This window comes from Lagenorhynchus albirostris, chromosome 3 (genome assembly GCF_949774975.1).
Source record: "Lagenorhynchus albirostris chromosome 3, mLagAlb1.1, whole genome shotgun sequence".
Lineage (NCBI taxonomy): Eukaryota > Metazoa > Chordata > Mammalia > Artiodactyla > Delphinidae > Lagenorhynchus > Lagenorhynchus albirostris.
Window position 1 is genome coordinate 63,632,810 of NC_083097.1, and position 21,871 is coordinate 63,654,680.

Genomic DNA, 21,871 nt, shown 5'->3' on the forward strand with positions numbered 1-21,871 from the left:
TTTATGTTCCAGTTTATCCAGTCAAAAAACATTTACTGAGTGCTTACTCTGTTAGGCTTATGTACTTAGAATACTGTACTTACCTAAAAGATTTGGAAAGAAGAGACTGCATTGGGCTAGTATAACAATACTTTAGGAAAATGAATCTTTAAAACTCTTTATTAAAAAATTTTGGTATACTGAAGATAATTGAAAGAATCCACATGTCATACAGCTATTAAATCACATTTTGTTGGCACTAGCATTATAGAGATTTCATAAAAATATGCCATCCTCTTTCCTTTTTCCTGGAGAACTAGTTATTCAGAGACTACAGAATAGTAAGAGGGCTTTAAAAATGTTTTTAACTTTCACAGGGATGAGCAGCTTTCTTATAACAAGATCAAGTCTCTTTACCAAAAACAATACGGATTAAAATTAGATGTATCTAGACCTTCCATATTTGGGGGAGTATGCCGACAGCCGTATATGTTTTTTGTATTCTTTGTTTTGATCATAATATCTAGAGTGAGCAAAATACTATTGGAGAGCAGAATTTTAATCCTGGTAATATATCATTTGATCTTCAAGTTTCTCACCAACATCACCTTGGTTCAGGCCCTTGTTCTACTACTAGAATTTCAAAAACTGGTTCCTCATTACTTCATTCCTCATACTCTACTCAAAGATACCCTGAATACTTGTGCTGGGAAAAAAAAAAAAAACTTTTAAAAAACACCTCTTCCTTTATGTCAAATCAAAAATCTCTAGGGGAGGGCTTCCCTGGTGGCGCAGTGGTTGAGAATCCGCCTGCTGATGCAGGGGACATGGGTTCGTGTCCCGGTTCGGGAAGATCCCACATGCCGCGGAGCGGCTGGGCCCCTGAGCCGTGGCCGCTGAGCCTGCGCGTCCGGAGCCTGTGCTCTGCAACGGGAGAGGCCACAACAGTGAGAGGCCCGCGTACCGCAAAAAAAAAAAAAAAAAAAAAAATCTCTAGGGGATTCTTAAATTCAACTTTATTGAATTTTATTCTTGCAAGACCCTTCCTAACGTGGTCCCACTCTAAAAGTTAATTCAGTGTCCTCAACACAGTCCTTCATTTCAAAAACAGCTACACCATCTGTAGTCTCCAGATCTTACTTTAACAGTTAATTTCAACTAATATTTTTCACTAGTTGTGTCATATGTAGTAGTTATGTCTCCTCAGCTAGATTATAAAGTGCTTTATGGTAAGAGAGCATTCTTAATTGTATTTACAGTGTCTGGCGTAGTCCTGAGCAAGATATTCAGAAAAACATGTTGCTTCTTTGATTTATTGAAAGGTAATTTACCAATGAATGTCCTAAGATATGTAATTTATCTTTTATCAACCATTTTCTCCCAGTGAATCAAGTAGTGCGATGTAGAGAAAAGAGCTTGGGTTTTGAATTCAGATAGACTTCCCTTACAGCACCACCTCTGTCCCTTAATAGCCATAGATTTGGGGAAATATTTAACCTCATTGAGTCTTGATTTTTTCATCTATAAAATGGGGGAGGGGCGCAGAGGATGAAGCTTCTCTTGTAGGGTTGTTGTGAAGTTTAAGCGAGATTCATGCAATGGAAGCTTGTAGCTCAATGCTCATCACATAGCAAGTGCTCAACAGATAGTTCCCTTTTAGACTTATCATGTGATCATATCCATTGTAGATAGATAGATAGCAGTAAGACATATAACATGAACATTGTATACATATAAATACTTCAAGAAAATGATATTTCCACTTTAAATTTTAGCTACAACTGAATGTGGTGCTATTTGTCAACACCTAAAACTTCACTTTCTATGATTGTTTGCCAACAGCAAAAGATGCAATTTCATAATTATAAAATGTTAATAATTGCAACAAATAACTCTTAAAATTATAGTAAAAAGTAATGTTTACATTATAAATGTTCTAAAATGACCATGCTTTGCTTTTACAAAGAGAGCTGAATTTATAAATGAATTGCATTTTAATTAAGTTTGAAATCAAATTCATTTGTCCAGAAGATTAACTTTACTACTTTATCCTTAATAATATTTTTTAAAGTATTAGTCTTAAGGCAAAATGCCTTTATATTGAGAAATTTATCAACTAAGTGTCATTTAGATTAAGATTTAAAGCTATATTTTAAAATGTTCTCAGGAATAAAAATTACATAAGAGAATTATAAAATGTTTTCTGTTGAAAAGTAAAATTTAAAAAAATTTATTTGGCTGCGTCGGGTCTTAGTTATGGCACGCAGAATCTTCATTGCAGCATGCAGGATCTTTCGTTACGGTGCGTGGGCTCTTTGTTGCAGCACGCAGGCTTCTTTAGTTGTGGCGTGCAGGCTCCAGAGAACCCAGGCTCAGTAGTTGTGGCAAACAGGCTCTCTAGTTGTGGCGCGTGGGCTCAGTAGTTGAAGTGCACGGGCTTAGTTGTCCCGTGGTACGTGGGATCTTAGTTACCTGACCAGGGATCGAACCCATGTCCCCTGCATTGGAAGGCAGATTCTTAACCACTGGACCACCAGGGAAGTCCCCAAAAGTAAAATTTTAATGGATTTTGGTCCCTATGGAAAAAGGAAAACATTGATCTTTGCTTCACACCATATACAAAAAATAATTAGAGTTGAATCTTAGGCCTAAAAGTGAAAGCTCTAAAACTATAAAACATTTAGAAGAGAATAAAGGAGAATGTTTTCATGACTTGGAGTAGGCAATTATTTCTTTCCTTTTTTAAATTTCAGTTTTATTGAGATACAATTGACATATAAAATTGTAAGATATTATTAAATACTTGGGAAGAAGTTCACAGACAGAAAATAAGTAAATGTTTTAGTACCACCTATTTTTTTCTCTCCAGGTTCTTAGGTCTAATCTATTGCTGTTAAAATCCCACAGCATCCAAGTGCTGTCTCCCAAGCCTGCAGAGCAATCCTAGTCCTAGAAGATACTTTTGTACAACATCCAATTTTTCAAAAAATCAGAGCTTTTAAAGGTGCAGTAGCTTATGGCCCTGTAAGAGTGATGTGATTGCTAACATACGCATTTATCCAGTTGAAAACTGTTGCAAGTTATTCAGAACAGGTTGTTTATTTGCTTGTTTGTTGGAGCTACGGTCTTGGATTTTTCCTTGTAATTAAAAAAAAACTGGGCTTCAACTACTGAGCCTGTGCTCTAGAGCCCGCGAGCCACAACTACTGAAACCCGTGCGCCACAGCTACTGAAGCCTGTGTGCCTGGAGCCCGTGCTCCTCAATGGGAGGCCCACGCACCACAGCGAGGAGTAGACCCCGCTTGCTGCAGCTAGAGGGAGCCCGCGCACAGCAACGGAGACCTAACACAACCAAATAAATAAATAAATAAAATTTAAAAAAACCTAAATACCTAGTGACCATATAGAAAAATGCTCTATTCCTCATCTTGAAATTTAAGATGGGAGCCTTCCTAATATGAGCTTACTACCTTCTTACAATCATAAATTCATGAATCAATGCAAGGAAAATAGTGTGTTAAAAAGAGAGATGAGAATAATAGCGCTGAAGTACTTTATAATCTAGAAAATGGGAGTATAATGAATTAGTGAAACCAAGAAGAGCTGATAACCAGCTCTTGGAAGAAGAGGGGCGGGATCCAGCAGCTCTTGGCACCCCAGCAGCAGGAACTCAGGGTCTTTGTTCCAGTGTCCCCCATGAGTGTCACTCTTACTCTTCACTGTGATTGCTCCTCCCTCTCCTTCGTACCTTTGGACTGCCATCCTTTGGTCCAGGGACCTTAATTTGTCCAGTCACTTGTGTCTTTCATGAGGGAGACATGTAACAGGACTTCAGGGCTCAATAGGAACTCTGGGGGGGAGGGAAGGAGACATCTAATTAATGTCTGATAAGCTGAGGTTGTGCAAATAATTCAGAAATGATTCCTACCTCAAGGATCTTACCATCTAGTAGGGGGGGAGAGACTTGTTAACAGTAAGTTGGATATTTGCTGTAACTCCTGTGATGGAACTATATACCAGGTTGTGGTGAGAGACAGCAGTATTTTCTAATTGGGAGAGAATACTTAGGTTGTGTTAAGTAAAATTCACCAGGTAGAGAGAGCGAAGGGCCTTTCAGACAGAGGCACGTGAGCAAAGGAACTCTTAAGTGGGAAAGAGCCTGATCTCACTTGTTCAAAAAAGTTTGTGGAGGCACTGTATTTCGAAGCTGAACATTTAGGCAGGGACCAGATTCACTTTCCAAGCTAAGGAGTTTGTTCCTTTTCTTTCAGGCTGTGGGAATCATCCCACCATTTTAAGCAGGGAAGCGTTACCAGTTTTGAGTGTTACAAAGGTGATTCCAGTGGCATGAGAAGGACCCTTAGAATTCTTGAAGTGAAAGGAGATGACGCCCTGAATTAAGGTGGTAACAAAAGGGGATGGGAAGGCTCAAGAAATAGAGGAAAGGTTAAGAAGGAAGAGCTTGTAAGAGTTTGTAAACTAGTTGAATGGGAAGTATGGGGGAGAAGGACGAGTCTAATATACATATTTTGGGCTTGGGTAACAGAGCGTCAGGTGGTGCTACTGACCCAAACAGGATAGAACAGAGGCCAGGTGTAGCGATATTTCTCAGTGATTTGTTGACATTGCAACTTTATACCAATTTGGGAAGAAAAATGAAAACCCCATCTTCCTGCCTCTGAACTCACCTCCCACTCTGACTTCAGAAAGGATGCTCTTTAATTCTATCAGTTTCTTAAAGAACTACAGCCCCCCTCCCCCGTAATTGCTACTTTACTACATATTTTTAATTATGTCATAATTTTAAACAATGAAGGCTACCCACCCCCACCCCCACTCCCCGAGTCTAACCATCAGAGTAGACAGAAAACAGGCCTTGAAAGAGGCTCACCCAACCTCCTGTCCTCTAGGGAGGCTCTTTTGTTTCTATGCTTCTGCTTGTGAAAGGGACCAGTCTGACTAAATCTGGCAGCTGAGTTGTTCCAGGTTTGGTTGTTGCTAAAGAATCTTCATGAAGGCTGGTCATTGTCCCTTTCTTCTTTATCCCTTTCTTGGGGTCACATAATGTAAGAATTCAGAAAATTCAATTGAAATATTTGCTGTGAGAGTCTGTTGCCACTTTGTGAATTCAAGAGCTAATCAAAAAATTCTGAATTAAAGTTGAAGGGCATGACCTCTTCACAGAGCCTGTTGAGCTCTGCCCCTAAGTCAAGGTTCCTACAAAGAGTCTTTCAAGACTTCCCCAGGGATTTCTCCTGATATACATCCTCCGCTAGATTATAATTATTTTACGCGTTTGTATTTTGCCCTCAACTGTGCTGTTTTGGGGGGAAGAAATTACTCATTTTTTTATGATACCTGGTCAGAATAGGCCTTTAACAAATGATGGATGGATGGATGACACAAAACCTCAATAATTCTCTTAGGCCAGTTGTTCTTATAGTGTGGCCCACAAACCCCTCAGTTCCCCTGAGATGCTTTCAGAAGATGGATGAGGTCAAAGCCACTTGTGAAATTGCCTGTTTCACTGTGTTGACATTTTCAGTGATGATGGAAAAAAGAATGTTAGGTTAAATTGTGGATGCCTTAGTATGAATCAAATTCATGGCATCAACTATCAATCATATTCTTCACTGCCCCACACACTAGAAACAAAACAAAAAAGACATAGGAATATCAATGATCCAGCAAAAATTATTAATTTTAGTAAATCTTGACCCAGAGTACACATCTTTTTAATATTTCATGTGACAGAATGTGAGTTAAGCATAGTACAATTCTGCTGTATACTGAAGTTCAGTGGTTGTATTAAAGGAAAGTCCTTGTTGCAAACTGAACTAGCCTTTTTTTTCATGGAAAAAATATTTATACTTGAAAGAACAACTGACAGACCAGTTACTTAGTCTTGGGTACTTGGCAGATATTTTCTCAGAAATGAACAAAGCAAACTTGTCGCTTGAAGGAAAACAAGTGACAGTGTCTGCTGCCAATGATGAAACCTGAGTTTTTACATGAAAAATTAGAATTTGACTAAACTTGAACCCATCATTGTGAGCTTGACAATTCCCTATACTTAAAAGACTTTGATATCAGTGGTGATATTAATGAATACTATTTTTTTATGGTATATAGTGAAATGTGTCAACACTTGGAAGGTCTGCATAACTCAAGGAATCAATATTTTCCAAATGAGTCATGCACAATATTATAAGGTCTTGCTTGGGTAAGGAATCCATTCAAAGTGTGAGACAGGGCAGTGAAATTTAGTGTAACAGAAAATGGAAGTTCCTTGGTGTGGTTTCAGATTCTACATTACAACTAACCTTCTAAGAAACTACTTACCAAGTTTGAGTACAGTATCAAGGAAGACTATCTACAATTATCTGAAAAACCTATTAAATTATTTCTTCCTTTTTCAACTGCGTATCTGTGTGAAGCCATATTTTCTTCATATGCTTCAACTGAACATTGCAACAGATTGAAGCAGAAACACAGAAGAGAATCCAGCTGTTTTCTATTAAGCCAAACATTAAAAAGATTTGCAAAAACAAAACACTGCCACTCTTCTCACTAAATATATTTTGGAAAATGTAGTTATTTTTCATAAAATACTTATGCTAACATGTAATGGGTTTGTCACTTTAAGACAATATTTTTAAAATTTCTCATTTTAAATTTTAATGTAGTAAACATTGATACCCATAACCTAGATTTTTAAAAAAAGCAAAAAACAACAACAAAAACCCTTGAGGTCCTGATTTTTAAGACTGTTAAGGACTTTTTTTTTTTTTTTTTTTTTTTTTTTTGGCTGTGCCGGGTCTTAGTTGCCACACGCGGGATCTTTGTTGCAGGGATCTTCATTGCAGCGTGCGGGATCTTTGTTGCGGCATGCAGGATCTTTAGTTCCCTTACCAGAGATCGAACTTGAGCCCCCTGCATTGGGAGCGCAGAGTCTTAACCACTGTACCACCAGGGAAGTCCCAAAGACTGTAAGGAGTTCTAAGACCAAAAAGTGTGAATGTCTCAAAATGTTTTAGGTGTTCAGCATATATGGATAAAAGGTTAATGCCATTTCTGCTTTAATCATTCTAGTATTGTTTAAGCTATAAAATGTGTGTAGTACATTTAAATATATTCTGCATCTCTATGTATTCAGTTGTTGAAAAAGTTTTATTAATCTTTTTTTTTTTTTTTTTTTTACATTTTTTCATCTTGGATGCACTGCACGGCTTGTAGGATCTTAGTTCCCTAACCAGGGGTCGAACCCAGGCCCTCAGCAGTGAAAGCTCAGCATCCTAACCACTGGGCTGCCAGGGAATTCTCTATTAGTCTTTAAATTGAAAAAATATATATGCAGGTGGTTTTTAAAAATTCAAACAGTACAAAAGTATATTTAAGTTGTTTTTGAGTTAAAAGGGATGTATTAAATAAAGGACATATTTGGAACTTTGTAGGGGAAAGAGAATAATTATAACCATTGTCTCACCAATTTATCAAAGTTTTCTAGTTTTTCAAAATTCTTTATCATATTTATGATGATAAGAAGCAACAAAAATTTGGAGTGCATACTATATGCCAGGCGTTGTTCTAAAGAGCCTGTGTGACATGCTATGGTCACTGATGAAGATACTGTCTCCTGATACTCTTCAAAGCTGAATCCTTAGGTGCCAAAGCTGCCCTATGTGTTGGAACTTTCATTGTGTGAGCCATGCAGTCCTTGTTCTTATAATGATTATCTTATTTCTGGACCATATTTTCCATTTTGATCCAATTGATACTGCTTTAGGTACTGTCTTGGTCAGAGACATTTTGGATGCAATAATAGAATCCTACTCAAATTAACTCCAATAACTGAGGCTAGGGAGGAAGTTACCATAAGGAGACATATCCAGAAAATTTAGGGAAAAGCTGAACATCTAGACTGCAGGAAGGCTAAGAACTAAGACCACTGTCCTAGGCAAGAACTAAGACAGGGTCCTCAGCAGTGGGAGGTCATGGACTTCAGTGCTCTACAGAACAAATTTAGATTACTGAGAGAAAGCCCCATTGGTTCATCCCAGTTTGTTCCTTTCAGTCACTTGTCCATCCTTGGTCCACTTTACTGTTGGGGAGGAAGGGAACCAGTGGGGTCATATGACACCTTAGGCTGTCCCTTCCAACAGCTGTGGGCAGAAATGTCAAGAATGTACCTGGTGTTGTACCCCCATCTCTTCATTCTTGAGAATTCTGAGGCACTGATGTTTCTGCCTTTGTGGGATTGTGATAACCTATATTTACCACTGGCTATGATAATACAAGGGAGTCCCCAGTGAATTGCTCAAATTCCACCCATATTCCTTCTAGCTCCTATTTGTAGTACTGAGAATTATTTCAACGAACGTAATGACCCCTTTTTCTCTTATGAAGGAGCCTGGGATGACTAGATGGTTATCACAGTTTCCATTTCAGAAGACAGTGATAGAATCCCTTGGTGGAACTGTTCTTCCCTTGGGTGTCAGATTCTTCATATTTATAGGACCCACAGCTGCAGGGATAATATAGCAATTTTTTTTTTTTTTGGAAATGGAGAAGATCCGTTTTGAAATGTGTTGCCTGACAATCAAAATTTAAATTTGTGCCACTAAAACTAGCACTTAATAATTGTGAAAATAAACCTAAGAAGTCATGTGGATGATTGAAATTCAAAAATGTAATTTCCAATGTGATACACCATATTAACAAATTGAAGGATAAAAACCATATGATAATCTCAATATGTGCAGAAAAAGCTTTTGACAAAATTCAACACCCGTTTATGATAAAAACCCTCCAGAAAGTAGGCATAGAGGGAACTTACCTCAAAACAATAAAGGCCATACATGACAAACCCACAGCCAACATTGTTCTCAATGGTGAAAAACTGAAACCATTTCCTCTAAGATCAGGAACAAGACAAGGCTGCCCACTCTCACCACTATTATTCAACATAGTTTTGGAATTTTTAGCCACAGCAATCAGAGAAGAAAAAGAAATAAAAGGAATCCAAATCAGAAAAGAAGAAGTAAAACTGTCCCTGTTTGCAGATGACATGATACTATACATAGAGAATCCTAAACATGCTACCAGAAAACTACTAGAGCTAATCAATGAATCTGGTAAGGTAGCAGGATACAAAATTAATGTACAGAAATCTCTTGCATTCCTATACACTAATGATGAAAAATCTGAAAGCGAAATTAAGGAAACACTCCCATTTACCACTGCAACAAAAAGAATAAAATACCTAGGAATAAACCCACCCAAGGAGACAAAAGACCTGTAAGACACTGATTAAAGAAATTAATGATGATACAAACAGATGGAGAGATATACCATGTTCTTGGATTGGAAGAATCAACGTTGTGAAAATGACTATACTACCCAAGACAATCTACAGATTTGGTGCAATCCCTATTGAACTACCAAGGACATTTTTCACAGAACTAGAACAAAAAATTTCACAATTTGTATGGCAACACAAAAGACCCCAAATAGCCAAAGCAATATTGAGAATGAAAAATGGAGCTGGAGGAATCAGGCTCCTGGACTTCAGACTATACTACAAAGCTACAGTAATCAAGACAGTATGGTACTGGCACAAAAACAGAAATATAGATCAATAGAACAGGATAGAAAGCCCAGAGATAAACCCATGCACATATGGTCACCTTATCTTTGATAAAGGAGGCAAGAATATACAATGGAGAAAATACAGCCTTTTCAATAAGTGGTGCTGGGAAAACTGGACAGTGACATGTAAAAGAATGAAATTAGAACACTCCCTAACACCATACACAAAAATAAACTCAAACTGGATTAAAGACCTAAATGTAAGGCCGGACACTATAAAACTCTTAGAGGAAAACATAGGCAGAACACTCTATGACTTAAATCACAGCAAGATCCTTGTTGACCTCCTAGAAAGATGGAAATAAAACCAAAAATAAACAAATGGGACCTAATGAAACTTAAAAGCTTTTGCAAAGCAAAGGAAACCATAAACAAGACAAAAACAACCCTCAGAATGGGACAAAGTATTTGCAAATGAAGCAACAGACAAAGGTTTAATCTCCAAAATATACAAGCATCTCATGCAGCTCAATATCAAAAAAACAACCCAATCCAAAAATGGGCAGAAGACCTGAATAGACGTTTCTCCAAAGAAGATAAACAGATCGTCAACAAACACATGAAAGGATGCTCAACATCACTAATCATTAGAGAAATGCAAATCAAAACTACAATGAGATATCATCTCACACCGGTCAGAATGGCCATCATCAAAAAATCTGCAAACAATAAATGTTGGAGAGGGTGTGGAGAAAAGGGAACCCTCTTGCACTGTTGGTGGGAATGTAAATTGATACAGCCACTATGGAGAATGGTACGCAAGTTCCTTAAAAATCGAAAAATAGAACTACCGTATGACCTAGCAATCCCACTGCTGGGCATATACCCTGAGAAAACCATAATTCAAAAAGAGACATGTACCACAATGTTCACTGCAGCACTATTTACAATAGCCAGGACACGGAAGCAACCTAAGTGTCCACTGATGAATGGATAAAGAACATGTGGCACATATATACAATGGAATATTACTCAGCCATAAAAAGAAATGAAATTGAACTATTTGTAGTGAGGTGGATGGACCTAGAGTCTGTCATATGGAGTGAAGTTAACTCAGAAAGAGAAAAACAAATACCGTATGCTAACATATATATGGAATCTAAAGTAAACAATTGGCTCTGATGAACCTACGGACAGGATAGGAATAAAGATGCATACGTAGAAAATGGACTTGAGGACACAGGGAGGGAGAAGGGTAAGCTGGGACAAAGTGAGAGAGTAGCATTGACATATATACACTACCAAATGTAAAACAGAGAGCTAGTGGGAAGCAGCTGCAGATTACAGGGAGATCAGCTCCGTGCTTTGTGACCGCCTAGAGGGGTGGGATCGGGACGGTGGGAGGAAGGTGCAAGAGGGAGGGGATATGGGGATATATGTGTATGTATAGCTGATTCACTTTGTTATACAGCAGAAATTAACACAACATTATAAAGCAATTACACTCCAATAAAGATGTTTAAAAAATGTAATTTCAATCATTAGTTTTCAACTTGTCCCAATGAATCTAGAATTATTAATAAGTAAAGCCTGTCTCAAACAACCTTCAAAATTTAAAAGACTTTCAAGATTCTTTAATAAAAAGAATCTCTTTTGTTAAATCTCTGATCAACATCTATCCTCAGCCTATTTCCACAAGTGGTTCTTATCTTCCTAGGATAGACTTTTACATAGATGAACAGCTCTAGTAGGTAAAAGAGTTGAAATATTTCTGTAACTTCAAATTTCTGGTTCTAGTTTTTCTTAATCTGGAGGATTCAGACTAAGTCAGTCATCAGTCCTTTTAGTACTTAAAGTCAGCTGTCTAATCTCAACTGAGTCCCACAGGATGACTTTACAACTAGGCTCAAACAACCACAGCCCCTAAAATGTTCCTAGGATTGACACAAGACTAAAAATTCTTCCAAATATGGCCAACAAAGTTTTAATCCTATTAAATATTCTTTTCATGTTGGGATGAGAATAGCAACAAATGTTATTCTTTCTTAGTTTTCTATTTACTCAAAGTAACATACGTGGCACAATTTCTCTTCAGATTATGTTGAAATATTTATCATTAGTATTTGAGGTAAGTAAAAATCACTGATACCCCAAATGGCATTTAAATCTTTAATGATACCATTTTGTTTATGAACTAATCTAGCTACATATTCTTCCAAACTGTACCCTTACAATGTAAAGCCAAGAACTTTTCTCAATATTAAAACTTGCGAAAAGGGTTAAGGTTACCTATAAACATCAGGTACAATTCTAAGTTCTGAATCAAAAAATACTTCTAGTGCAATTAATATTAATGTTTTTCAAAACATTAAATGGAAAACTTACAGTTACTTTTTCAAATAAAAGCCACAAGAAATTAAATAATTACTATGTACATAACAACTTGCTTATATCAAATTGTGAAGAAAAGCATCATGCCAGTTGCTAGGATCTCAAATTAATACACTCAGGTTTTGTACAGTTTGATTTATTCTTTGTTGTAAAACTGCTAGATTGAAATAAGGTCTCTCTATAAACACTATGCTTTGAAATCATATAGATAATATAGTCATTTTGTAATATTTTATGGTTCTAGCATGGTATTCATTTACTTTGTTAGAAGTTATTTACAGGTCCTAAATACTAGATGATTGGAATGTCACACAAGGAAATTATCCTAATTATTCTAATATATAAATGTCTAATAATTATATATCGAAAAAAAGATATTGTTTAATATTGACCGAGTATTTAATACATTTTGTAATTAAATTTCTACTGGCTTTCTTAATTTTAGCTAACCTAAGATAATCTAATAATCAGTTTTTCATTTTTACAACCAAAGCAAGCATTTAGTTTCTATTTATGATAAATCCCAAACTTTTTTTTTTGGTTGTCTTTAAAAAGACAAGAACACTTTGATAATAAGAAAATGAGAAATGCTTTTTAAATTTTGTATTATCTTGTTATTGGGAACCTATGAATAAGCTTCAAAAAACAATAACAGGAATTAAAGGATATGGAGAAGGAAGAATTCCATAAATAACATTAAAAAACAAAGAAAAGCAAAAAACAGCACAGAAACACTTGACACAGATTATTACTAGCTTATAAAACTCGGATCTGCCATTTTTGACACTTATTAAGCTGACAACACATATAGCTGCCTCATCTACTATAATGGTTGACCTTTTAAAATGTTAATTAGGGCTTCCCTGGTGGCGCAGTGGTTGAGAGTCCCCCTGCCGATGCAGGGGACACGGGTTCGTGCACCGGTCCGGGAAGATCCCACATGCCGCGGAGCGGCTGGGCCCATGAGCCATGGCCGCTGAGCCTGCGCGTCCAGAGCCTGTGCTCCGCAACGGGAGAGGCCACAACAGTGAGAGGCCTGCGTACAGCAAAAAAAAAAAAAAAAAAAAAAAAAAGTTAATTAGATTGTCACCTACCTGCAGTCAACATTTTTCAAGAATTAGTTCATTCTTTCTTTGTAGCTTAGGCTTATTGATCATAGAACACTTTATAGCTGTTTATGTTTTCTTTTATGCTGTTGGCATCATGGAAAATTACAATCATGAAATGCTTTTTAAAAATTGATTTGAACACAATGTTTCCTAATAAAATATTTGGCAAATCTGAAATTTTTTAAGTTATCACCAACATATGTGACCTTCTTTCTTTGCTTATTTTTGTTTAAATTAAAAACTTGGACCACATGAAGGCTGTTAAATATTGAAGGTTTTGAAAAAAATAGTTTTAATTTTGTTTGAGAGAATTCCCTTAGCAAAAGCTATCTATTATTTGTATATCCACAGTGCCTAATATGATGATACACAGTACATTTTGATACCCCTAACTATTATGGACTAACCACTTAAAAGATTTAAAAGGATGAACGTTTGAATTTTCTTCTCTAGTTCCATATTTCTCTGGTATAGACATGTGAACAAAATGTATTTTCTAGCCATCTCTTAAAAATTAACTAATTGCTTAATTTGTTCTGTTTGCAATGATTGTCTCCTTAACAACATTTTTTTACTTTTGAATTCTTTGGGGAAAATAGGAACTGTTGGCGTAAGCATTTTTTGACCACAAGAAAGAAGGCTGGAAATCTTGTTGCTGACATTGATATCTGAGATGGGAGGGTGAGGATTCACATTTAAGGGTGGCAGAAATCCTGGTCTGGTTTGTGTAATGCTGTGATCTAAAGGGAAAGCTCCCGAACCACGCCTTTCTAAAAGGGCATGATTTCTCCTGCTCAGGGGACCTGGTGGGATATTCTCCAACAATTCTTTGGATCCTGACAACAAAGAAGAAGATGGTGAGAGGATCTTTTTCTTTCCTATAAGTGTTTTGCCATCATCTAAAGTTGCAGGGATGAGACCAGCTGAGAGCTGGGAATCAGAGCTATAGTGATTTGCTCCTGAGTTTCTTTTTAGAACTATACTTCTTAAGGTGGAAGTAAATATTGTCTGGTTAGAGTCTGGGTCCTGGTCAACTGGGATGCCAATGCATTGCTGATTTCCTTCTGAAAACAATGATTGATAATTTATTTCCTCAGATGACATCTTTCTTGAGCTGGCCTGATCAAAGGCTCTTAACAAATGTGCAGTGTCTTTTATATCAATACTTTGGTGCCTAGTGACGAATCGCTTGGAAAGTGCCAGCCCATTGGTTTTGTAGGATAATTCTTCCTCTGGAGTAATATCCTGGAGCTCCTCTTGTAAGGAGGCCACTCTGTTCTGGTGCTTTAATGAGGGGGCACTCTTGATCCAGTGTGGAGCCTGAGGTAGCTTCGGCCCGTTAGGGGCCACGCAAGGCTTCCTCAAGGGGGAGCTTGGGTCCCCCATATCATCACTGCTTCCTGTGGGTTCCAGATCTTTACAGGCAAAAAGTGTCATTTCAGTTTCAGAAGAATGTGATAGTGGCAATGAGGCTGTTTTTAGGTCTATTGCTGAAGGAGTGGCACAGGTGGCTGGGGAATAACACCCATCCATATCCACAGGAGGCATATTTAAGTACTGTTTGGTCGTGTGCCTGCCACAGGGCGATTTTGCTGTCATTATGATAATGACCTCTTTCCCTTTTGCCTTGCAAGCACTAAGTAGGACTTTCAGGGTCTCTCTGTCTTCTGAATTTACAGCATAAACGAGGGCTGAGTAACTAGAGTGGTCTTGCAAGCTGAGGTCAGCCCCACTCTCTAGGAGCAAAGAAACAACTTCAGGACCAGCTTTTTCTAAGCAAGCATGCATCAAAGCAGTTTTCCCAGATTTGTCCTGTATGTTGGGATCAGCATTGTTTTCTAATAGGTATTTAACCATTTTGGCTTTACTGATGCTCTGGTGATCAACATGTCTGGTCTTACAAGCAATCATTAAGGGTGTTTCCCCTCGGTCATTGCTCTCATTAATGTAGGCGCCGCCTTCCAGCAAGAGTCTTGTAAGGCGAAGCCGGCTCTGATGGACCGCTTTGATCAGGGAATTTCCATCACTGGAAATTTCTATACCTTCATCCATCTTCAAAAGTCAGAATCAATACCTGGTTAGCAAAGAAGATGAAGAACAAAAGATTAGCCTGAATCAATGTCCCAATTTATATTCATGTTGTTATTCACAATTAATGTCTGAAATATGTATAAAGAAGACATAAATAAGATTGTGTTATTAATATAGAGAAAAATTTGAAAAATTTAGAAGAGTAACAACCTTTAGGGAAGCTCGAACTAAAATTTACTTTCCCAAAATCTTCATTGACTATTTATGACATAACACTAGCCTAGTACTTCTCTAAATCCCACATCAATTAAACAATAATCCACTTAGTTTCCACCTGTGAAAAATATTTTTTAAATAATATTAAAATGCAAATTTAAGCAAAAAAGCCAAAATTCTGTGTAACTGCAACTGAATCAACTAAAATAGAGCATGTTTACGATAGCTTAGTACAAAAAACTTTTTAGTATTAATTACTTAAACATGCTTTTCAGTTAAATAATGCAATTAAGATCTAAATTTTCAATTTGAGGGGCATTTTGATGTTTCTTTTAAAGGATGAAAAATATTTGGACTACAAGATGTTAAAACAACTGATATAATGTCTGGAATTCACACTGAGATAGGAATGGTGAGCATGAGATTATGCAGTTTTCTTGATTCCATTACTTAAATTGTCCACTGACTAGGTTATGGGGTTAGCAACATACTATTGAGTTAAATTTTGACAGTTGCTCCAAAAAAGTTTTCTAGGCTAGAAACAAGTGAAGACATACAGACTTTAAAAACATTTTATTATCATTAAAACTGAAAATTATTTATGTTTAATTTATTTAAATAATTTAGATTCAGGATTTCCCCGGCGGTCCAATGGTTAGGGCTCTGTGCTCTCACTGCTGAGGGCCTGGGTTCAATCCCTGGTTGGGGAACTAATATCCCACAAGTCATGCGGCATGGCCAATAAATAAATAAATACATAAATAAAAATTTAGATTTAAACTTATTCAACAGATAATTTCATTAGGTGATAAGAATTATGTCTTTATCGAGAGCCAAGGAAATGTTAGTCTTGTAACAGTCCTTAGAGCTGGGGAGAAAAATCAAATAAAATTTGTATAACATTTAGATCTATTTCATTGAATTGTGTAGCTTTGAGAAATCAAGAAGTATTATTTACTCTACTCATTTACTTTTAAAATAAAGAATATGGGACACGGATTTCTATTGTATAGTAGAATAGATAAGGGATCCCCAATCCCCGGGCCACGGACCAGTACCAGTCTGTGCTGTGGCCTGTTAGGAAGCAGGTCGCACAGCAGGAGGTGCGCGGCAGGCAAGCAAGCGAAGCTTCATCTGTTTACTGCAGCTTCCCATCGCTCACATTACCGCCTGAGCTCCGCCTCCCGTCAGATGAGCGGCGGCTTTAGATTCTCATAGGAGTGTGAACCCTACTCTGAACTGTGCATGCGAGGGATCTAGGTTGCATGCTCCTTGTGAGAATCTAATGCCTGATGATCTGAGGTGGAACTGAGGCAGTGATGCTGGGACTGGGGAGCGGCTGCAAATACAGATTATCATTAGCAGAGAGGTTTGACTGCACAGAGACCATGATCAATTGCTTGCAGACTCATATCAAAACCCTATCAGTGAGTGGCAAGTGACAATTAGGCTGCATCTGGTGGCAGGCTTTATAGTGGCAAGTGAGTTGATGTACTTCAATTGTACAGCTGCATCTGGTGGCAGGCTTTAAGTCAGAATCTGATACTTATTTTAGTCCATGTGTGGCCCACCCATTATTTTATTTACCACTTCCGTCCGCACCTATTTCCTGCACTGCACACTTGTCTCACTCAGTTTTGGTAAGCCCGCAAGCTAATCCTAGCCAAATTGAGTAAAAAACAAACGTTGCTGGAGAGCTTCTTTGAAAAGGGGGAAAGACACAATGATGAGACAGCAGAAGACTCTTAAGACTGCCAGCAAAAAGAAAGCTGCATTTAAAAGAAAATACCAAGAATCCTACTTAAATTACAGGTTCACTGCAACAGGTGATTCACATTCTTCAAGCCCTCTCTGTATAATATGTGGTGACTGGCTATCCAAGGAAGCCATGAAACCTTCAAAACTGCTTCGCCACATGGAGACCAAGCACCCTGCATTAAAAGACAAGCCTTTGGACTTTTTCAAAAGAAAAAAACGTGAACACGAAGAACAGAAGCAATTATTGAAGGCCACCACTTCATCAAATTTGTCTGCACTGAAAGCATCATTCTTAGTGGTTAACGGCATCGCTAAAGCTAAGAAGTCCTTTACTATTAGTGAAGAGTTGATCCTGCCTGCTGCTAAGGACATTTGTCATGAACTTTTAGGAGAGGCTGCAGTTCAAAAGGTGGCATGTGTTCCTCTTTCGGCCAGCACCATAACTAGATGAACTGATGAAATAGCAGAGGATACTGAGGCACAATTGTTAGGCTTAATGAGTCACTGTAGTATGCAATCCAGGTTGACAAGTCTACCGATGTTGACAACAAGGCAACAATGCTTGTTTTTGTGTGATATATTTTCAGGAGGATGTGCATGATATGTTATGTGCACTTTTTTTTGCCAACCAACACCACAGCTGCAGAACTATTCAACTCTTTGAATGATTGCATATCAGGAAAACTGAATTGGTCACTTTGTGTTGGCATATGTACAGACAGAGCAGCTGCCATGACTGGACGGCTTTCTGGTTTCACTACTCAGGTCAAAGAGGTTGCTTCTGAATGTGAGTCTATGCACTGTGTCATCCCTAGAGAAATGCTGGCTAGCCGAAAAATGTCACCTGAACTTAACAACATTTCACAGGATGTGATTAAAATTATCAACCACATTAAAGTACATGCCCTTAACTCATGTCTGTTCGCACAGCTCTATGAGGAGATGGACGCAGACGACACAAGTCTTTTCTTATACACAGAAGTGAGATGGCTTTCTAAAGGTACATCACTGGCCAGAGTTTTTGAGTTCTGAGAGCCGCTCCAGAGATTTCTTTTAGAAAAACAGTTACCACTGGCAGCACATTTCAATGACACAGAACGGGTCGCAAAACTTGGTTACTTGGGCTTCCCTAGTGGCACAGTGGTTGGGAATCTGCCTTCCAGTGCAGGGGACACGGGTTCGAGCCCTGGTCCAGGAAGATCCCACATGCTGCAGAGCAACTAAGCCTGTGCGCCACAACTACTGAACCTGCGCTCTAGAGCCCATGAGCCACGACTATTGAGCCCGCGTGCAACAGCTACTGAAGCCAGCGTGCCTAGAGCCCGTGCTCCAAAACAAAGAGAAGCCACCATGATGAGAAGCCCGCACACCGCAATGAAGAGTAGCCCCCGCTCGCTGCGACTAGAGAAAGCCCGCACACAGCAACGAAGACCCAACACAGCCAAAAAATAAATAAATAAAATAAATAAATTTATTTAAAAAAAAAAAAAAACTTGCTTACTTGTGTGACGTATTCAACCCGCTTAACGAACTCATTCTGTCACTTCAGGGGAGAATGACAACTGTGTTCAAGTTGGCAGATAAAGTAGCTACATTCAAAGCCAAACTGGAATTATGGGGGTGACACGCGAACATTAGGATTTTTGACATGTTTCAAACATTAGCAGAGATTTTGAAAGAGACTGAGCCGGGGCCTTCTTTCTCCCAGCTGGTGCATGATCACCCATCTCAGCTTTCAAAAGAGTTTGAGCATTACTTCCCAACCACAAAAGACCCCCAAACTGGGAAGGAATGGATCCGCCACCCATACTGTCAATAAGCCAGGTGAATCGACTTTGTCCAAGCTACAAGAGGATCTACTGCTTGAGATTGCAAATGACAGTGGCCTTAAAAGTATGTTTGAAACAACTTCAAATCTCCATACGTTCTGGATTAAAGTCAAGGAGGAATATCCTGAGATTGCCACAAAAGCACTGAAAAGCCTGCTTCCATTTCCAACATCCTATCTTTGTGAAGCAGGGTTTTCTGCAGTGACAGCAACCAAAACGAGATGACCGAGTAGACTGGACATAAGCAACACACCTCGGGTGTCACTGTCTCCCATCACCCCCGGATGGGACCATTTAGTTGCAGGAAAACAAGCTCAGGGCTCCCACTGATTCTGCATTATGGTGAGTTGTATAATTAGTTCATTATATATTACAATGTAATAATGATAGAAATAAAGTGCACAATAAATGTAATGCACTTGAATCATCCTGAAACCATTCCCCACCTACCAGGGTCTGTGGAAAAATTGTCTTCCACGAAACTGGTCCCTGGTGCCAAAAAGGTTGGGAACCGCTGGAATAGATAATAAATATAATGACTTCTTAAAGGAAAGAAGAGATAAAGAGAGCAGAAAGAAAGTGAAGAAAAAAGGGAAAGACAGACATGCACATAGAAAGTAATTCAATTGTTGAACGGCTATAAGCTCCTAATATGTGCTGGGCACTGAGCTACAAAGGTATAGGCCTTAGCCCTGAAGAGGTTACATAGCTGTTTGGAAGATTTACTGTATAAGCAGCTGGTTATGAGTTTACACACAGACTTTAATGGTTTGAGGACGGAAGGGCTTCACAGAGGCCAGCCATTTGAGCTAAACCTTGAAGACCGCGAAAGAGTTTGGCAGGCAGAAAAACGAGGAAAGGAAAAGTAGAGAACACTCCTTGTGCAAAGACCTAGAGGCTTAAAATAGCAGTTATTTATCACAAACCAAGCTCTACACCATACTACAACCAAACTTTAGGAAAATATTTTAGCAGATGATTATACTTACAGTGATGTGGCAGAACACGTACATCTAATTTTGTCCCTTCCTGAAACCCCCTAAAAGTAAAGTTTTTTTTTTTTAAAACATAAACTCACAAAGATAGCAGGAAAAGGAGAGAAGATGACAAACAACATTTTGGAAGCCGGAAAGCAGATGGGCCAGTGGTAACTGACTGGGCCAACCTGAAAAGGCTGTGCCTCGAGTCATTGGCGGCAGAGTTGAGCACTAAGCCCGTGTACACTATAGAATCCTCGAAAGAGGTGGCAGTAGGAGGCTCTATGACTAGGGGATGGAGAGTACAGCTAAATAAGGAGGGCTAGGAGAAAAGCTGTTAGAGAGGCAGTTGGATCCCTACGTCTTGCTCCGGAAGTGCCGTGGTCCTACCTTGGATCAGCAGAAGCAGCATTACCTGAAACTTGTTAAATATGCAAAATCTCAGGCTCCATCCCAGATCTACTGAGTCAGAGCCTACAGTTCAACTAGTTCCCCAGGTGATTTGCATGCACATTGAAGTTTGAGAAGTGCTCCTCCACTCCAAGCCACTAGGAGATAGAAGACTGCCCCTCTCCCACCTCAAAAGATGTCCAGTGGTTTATTCTCCAGAAATGGTGAAACAAAGAGTCTCTGGACTGAGAGACACTAGGCATGTTTGAGGACAGGAAAATAGGAGAATAAGTGATGGCATGTTTACTGACCACTGAGTGAAGGGACTCACAGCCTTCTACCCCAACTCAGCTCCAAGAATGATGGCAGCCATATTTTATCCTTTAGAAGAAAACTGCTATACTCGTCTCTCAAGAATATGACCTACCAAGGAGAAAATACTTAAGAGTACTGATCACAGGGATTCCCCAACATGCCACCCAGATCATCCCACAGTGTGGCTTAAAGGTCACTCATGGGGCTTCCCTGGTGGCGCAGTGGTTGAGAGTCTGCCTGCCAATGCAGGGGACACGGGTTCAAGCCCTGGTCTGGGAAGATCCCACATGCCACGGAACAACTAGGCCCGTGAGCCACAACTACTGAGCCTGCGCGTCTGGAGCCTATGCTCCGCAACAAGAGAGGCCGCGACAGTAAGAGGCCCGTGCACCGCGATGAAGAGTGGCCCCCACTTGCCGCAACTAGAGAAAGCCCTCGCACAGAAACGAAGACCCAACACAGCCAAAAATAAATAAAATTAAAAAATTTAAAAAAAAGGTCACTCGTGAAAAAGCTTCACATTAGGTTTTTAATCCAAGCCCTTTAATCATGAGCATGAAAACAAAAAAGCCTCTTACATTAAAGACAGAGAGCAGAATGGAAAAATTAACTTGGAGAAGACAGATATTAGTCCAAAAAATGAAACCTTCAAAAACTCATTATCCTCAAAGGGATAAGAAGATGTTGTAACCATGAAACAGGGATAAGAGTCTATTAAAAAGAATATTCAGAGATCATAAAAATCTCTCAAAAGATAAAAACATGATACAAAGTGCAAAACTCAATAGAAGGGTTGAATAATAACATTGATAAAAATCTCTAACACAGTCAAGCAAAAAGGATAGAGAGAAAAAAACAAGAAAATTAGGGGACTAGATCAGGAAATCCAAGATCCAACTAATAGAAGTTCTTACAAGAGACAATAGTGGGGGTAGAGAAAGGGGTGAGCAGGAGAGGAAATGATGAATAAGATCAAGAAAATTTTTTAGACATGAGGGACATGAGTTCCCAAATTGAAAGGGCCCAGAGAGACCATAGCACAATGGATGATGACAGACCCTGACCATCGCACAGGGTTGTATTTCCAGAACACTGAGAACAGAGAAGATTAGGCAATGGAGGAATATTTTTTAAAATCTGAAGGAAAAATGATTCCCAGCTTAGAATTCTCTAGCTAGCCAAACCATCAGTCAAGAATTGGGATACACTCTCAAGAATCTACTGAAGAATATATTCTATCAAGATGAAATGGTGGAACAAGAAAGAAGAAACGAGATCTGGAGATCAT

The 21,871-nt window shown here is 38.6% G+C and overlaps 1 protein-coding gene across 1 annotated transcript; it reads right to left on the minus strand.

Moving 5' to 3' along the window:
* Positions 1 to 13,574: 13,574 nt before the first annotated feature.
* ANKRD34B (ankyrin repeat domain 34B) lies at positions 13,575 to 15,119 on the minus strand. The gene has a single exon (XM_060146138.1). The coding sequence runs from the start codon at positions 15,117 to 15,119 to the stop codon at positions 13,575 to 13,577; it is 1,545 nt and encodes a 514-aa protein (XP_060002121.1).
* Positions 15,120 to 21,871: the final 6,752 nt, after the last annotated feature.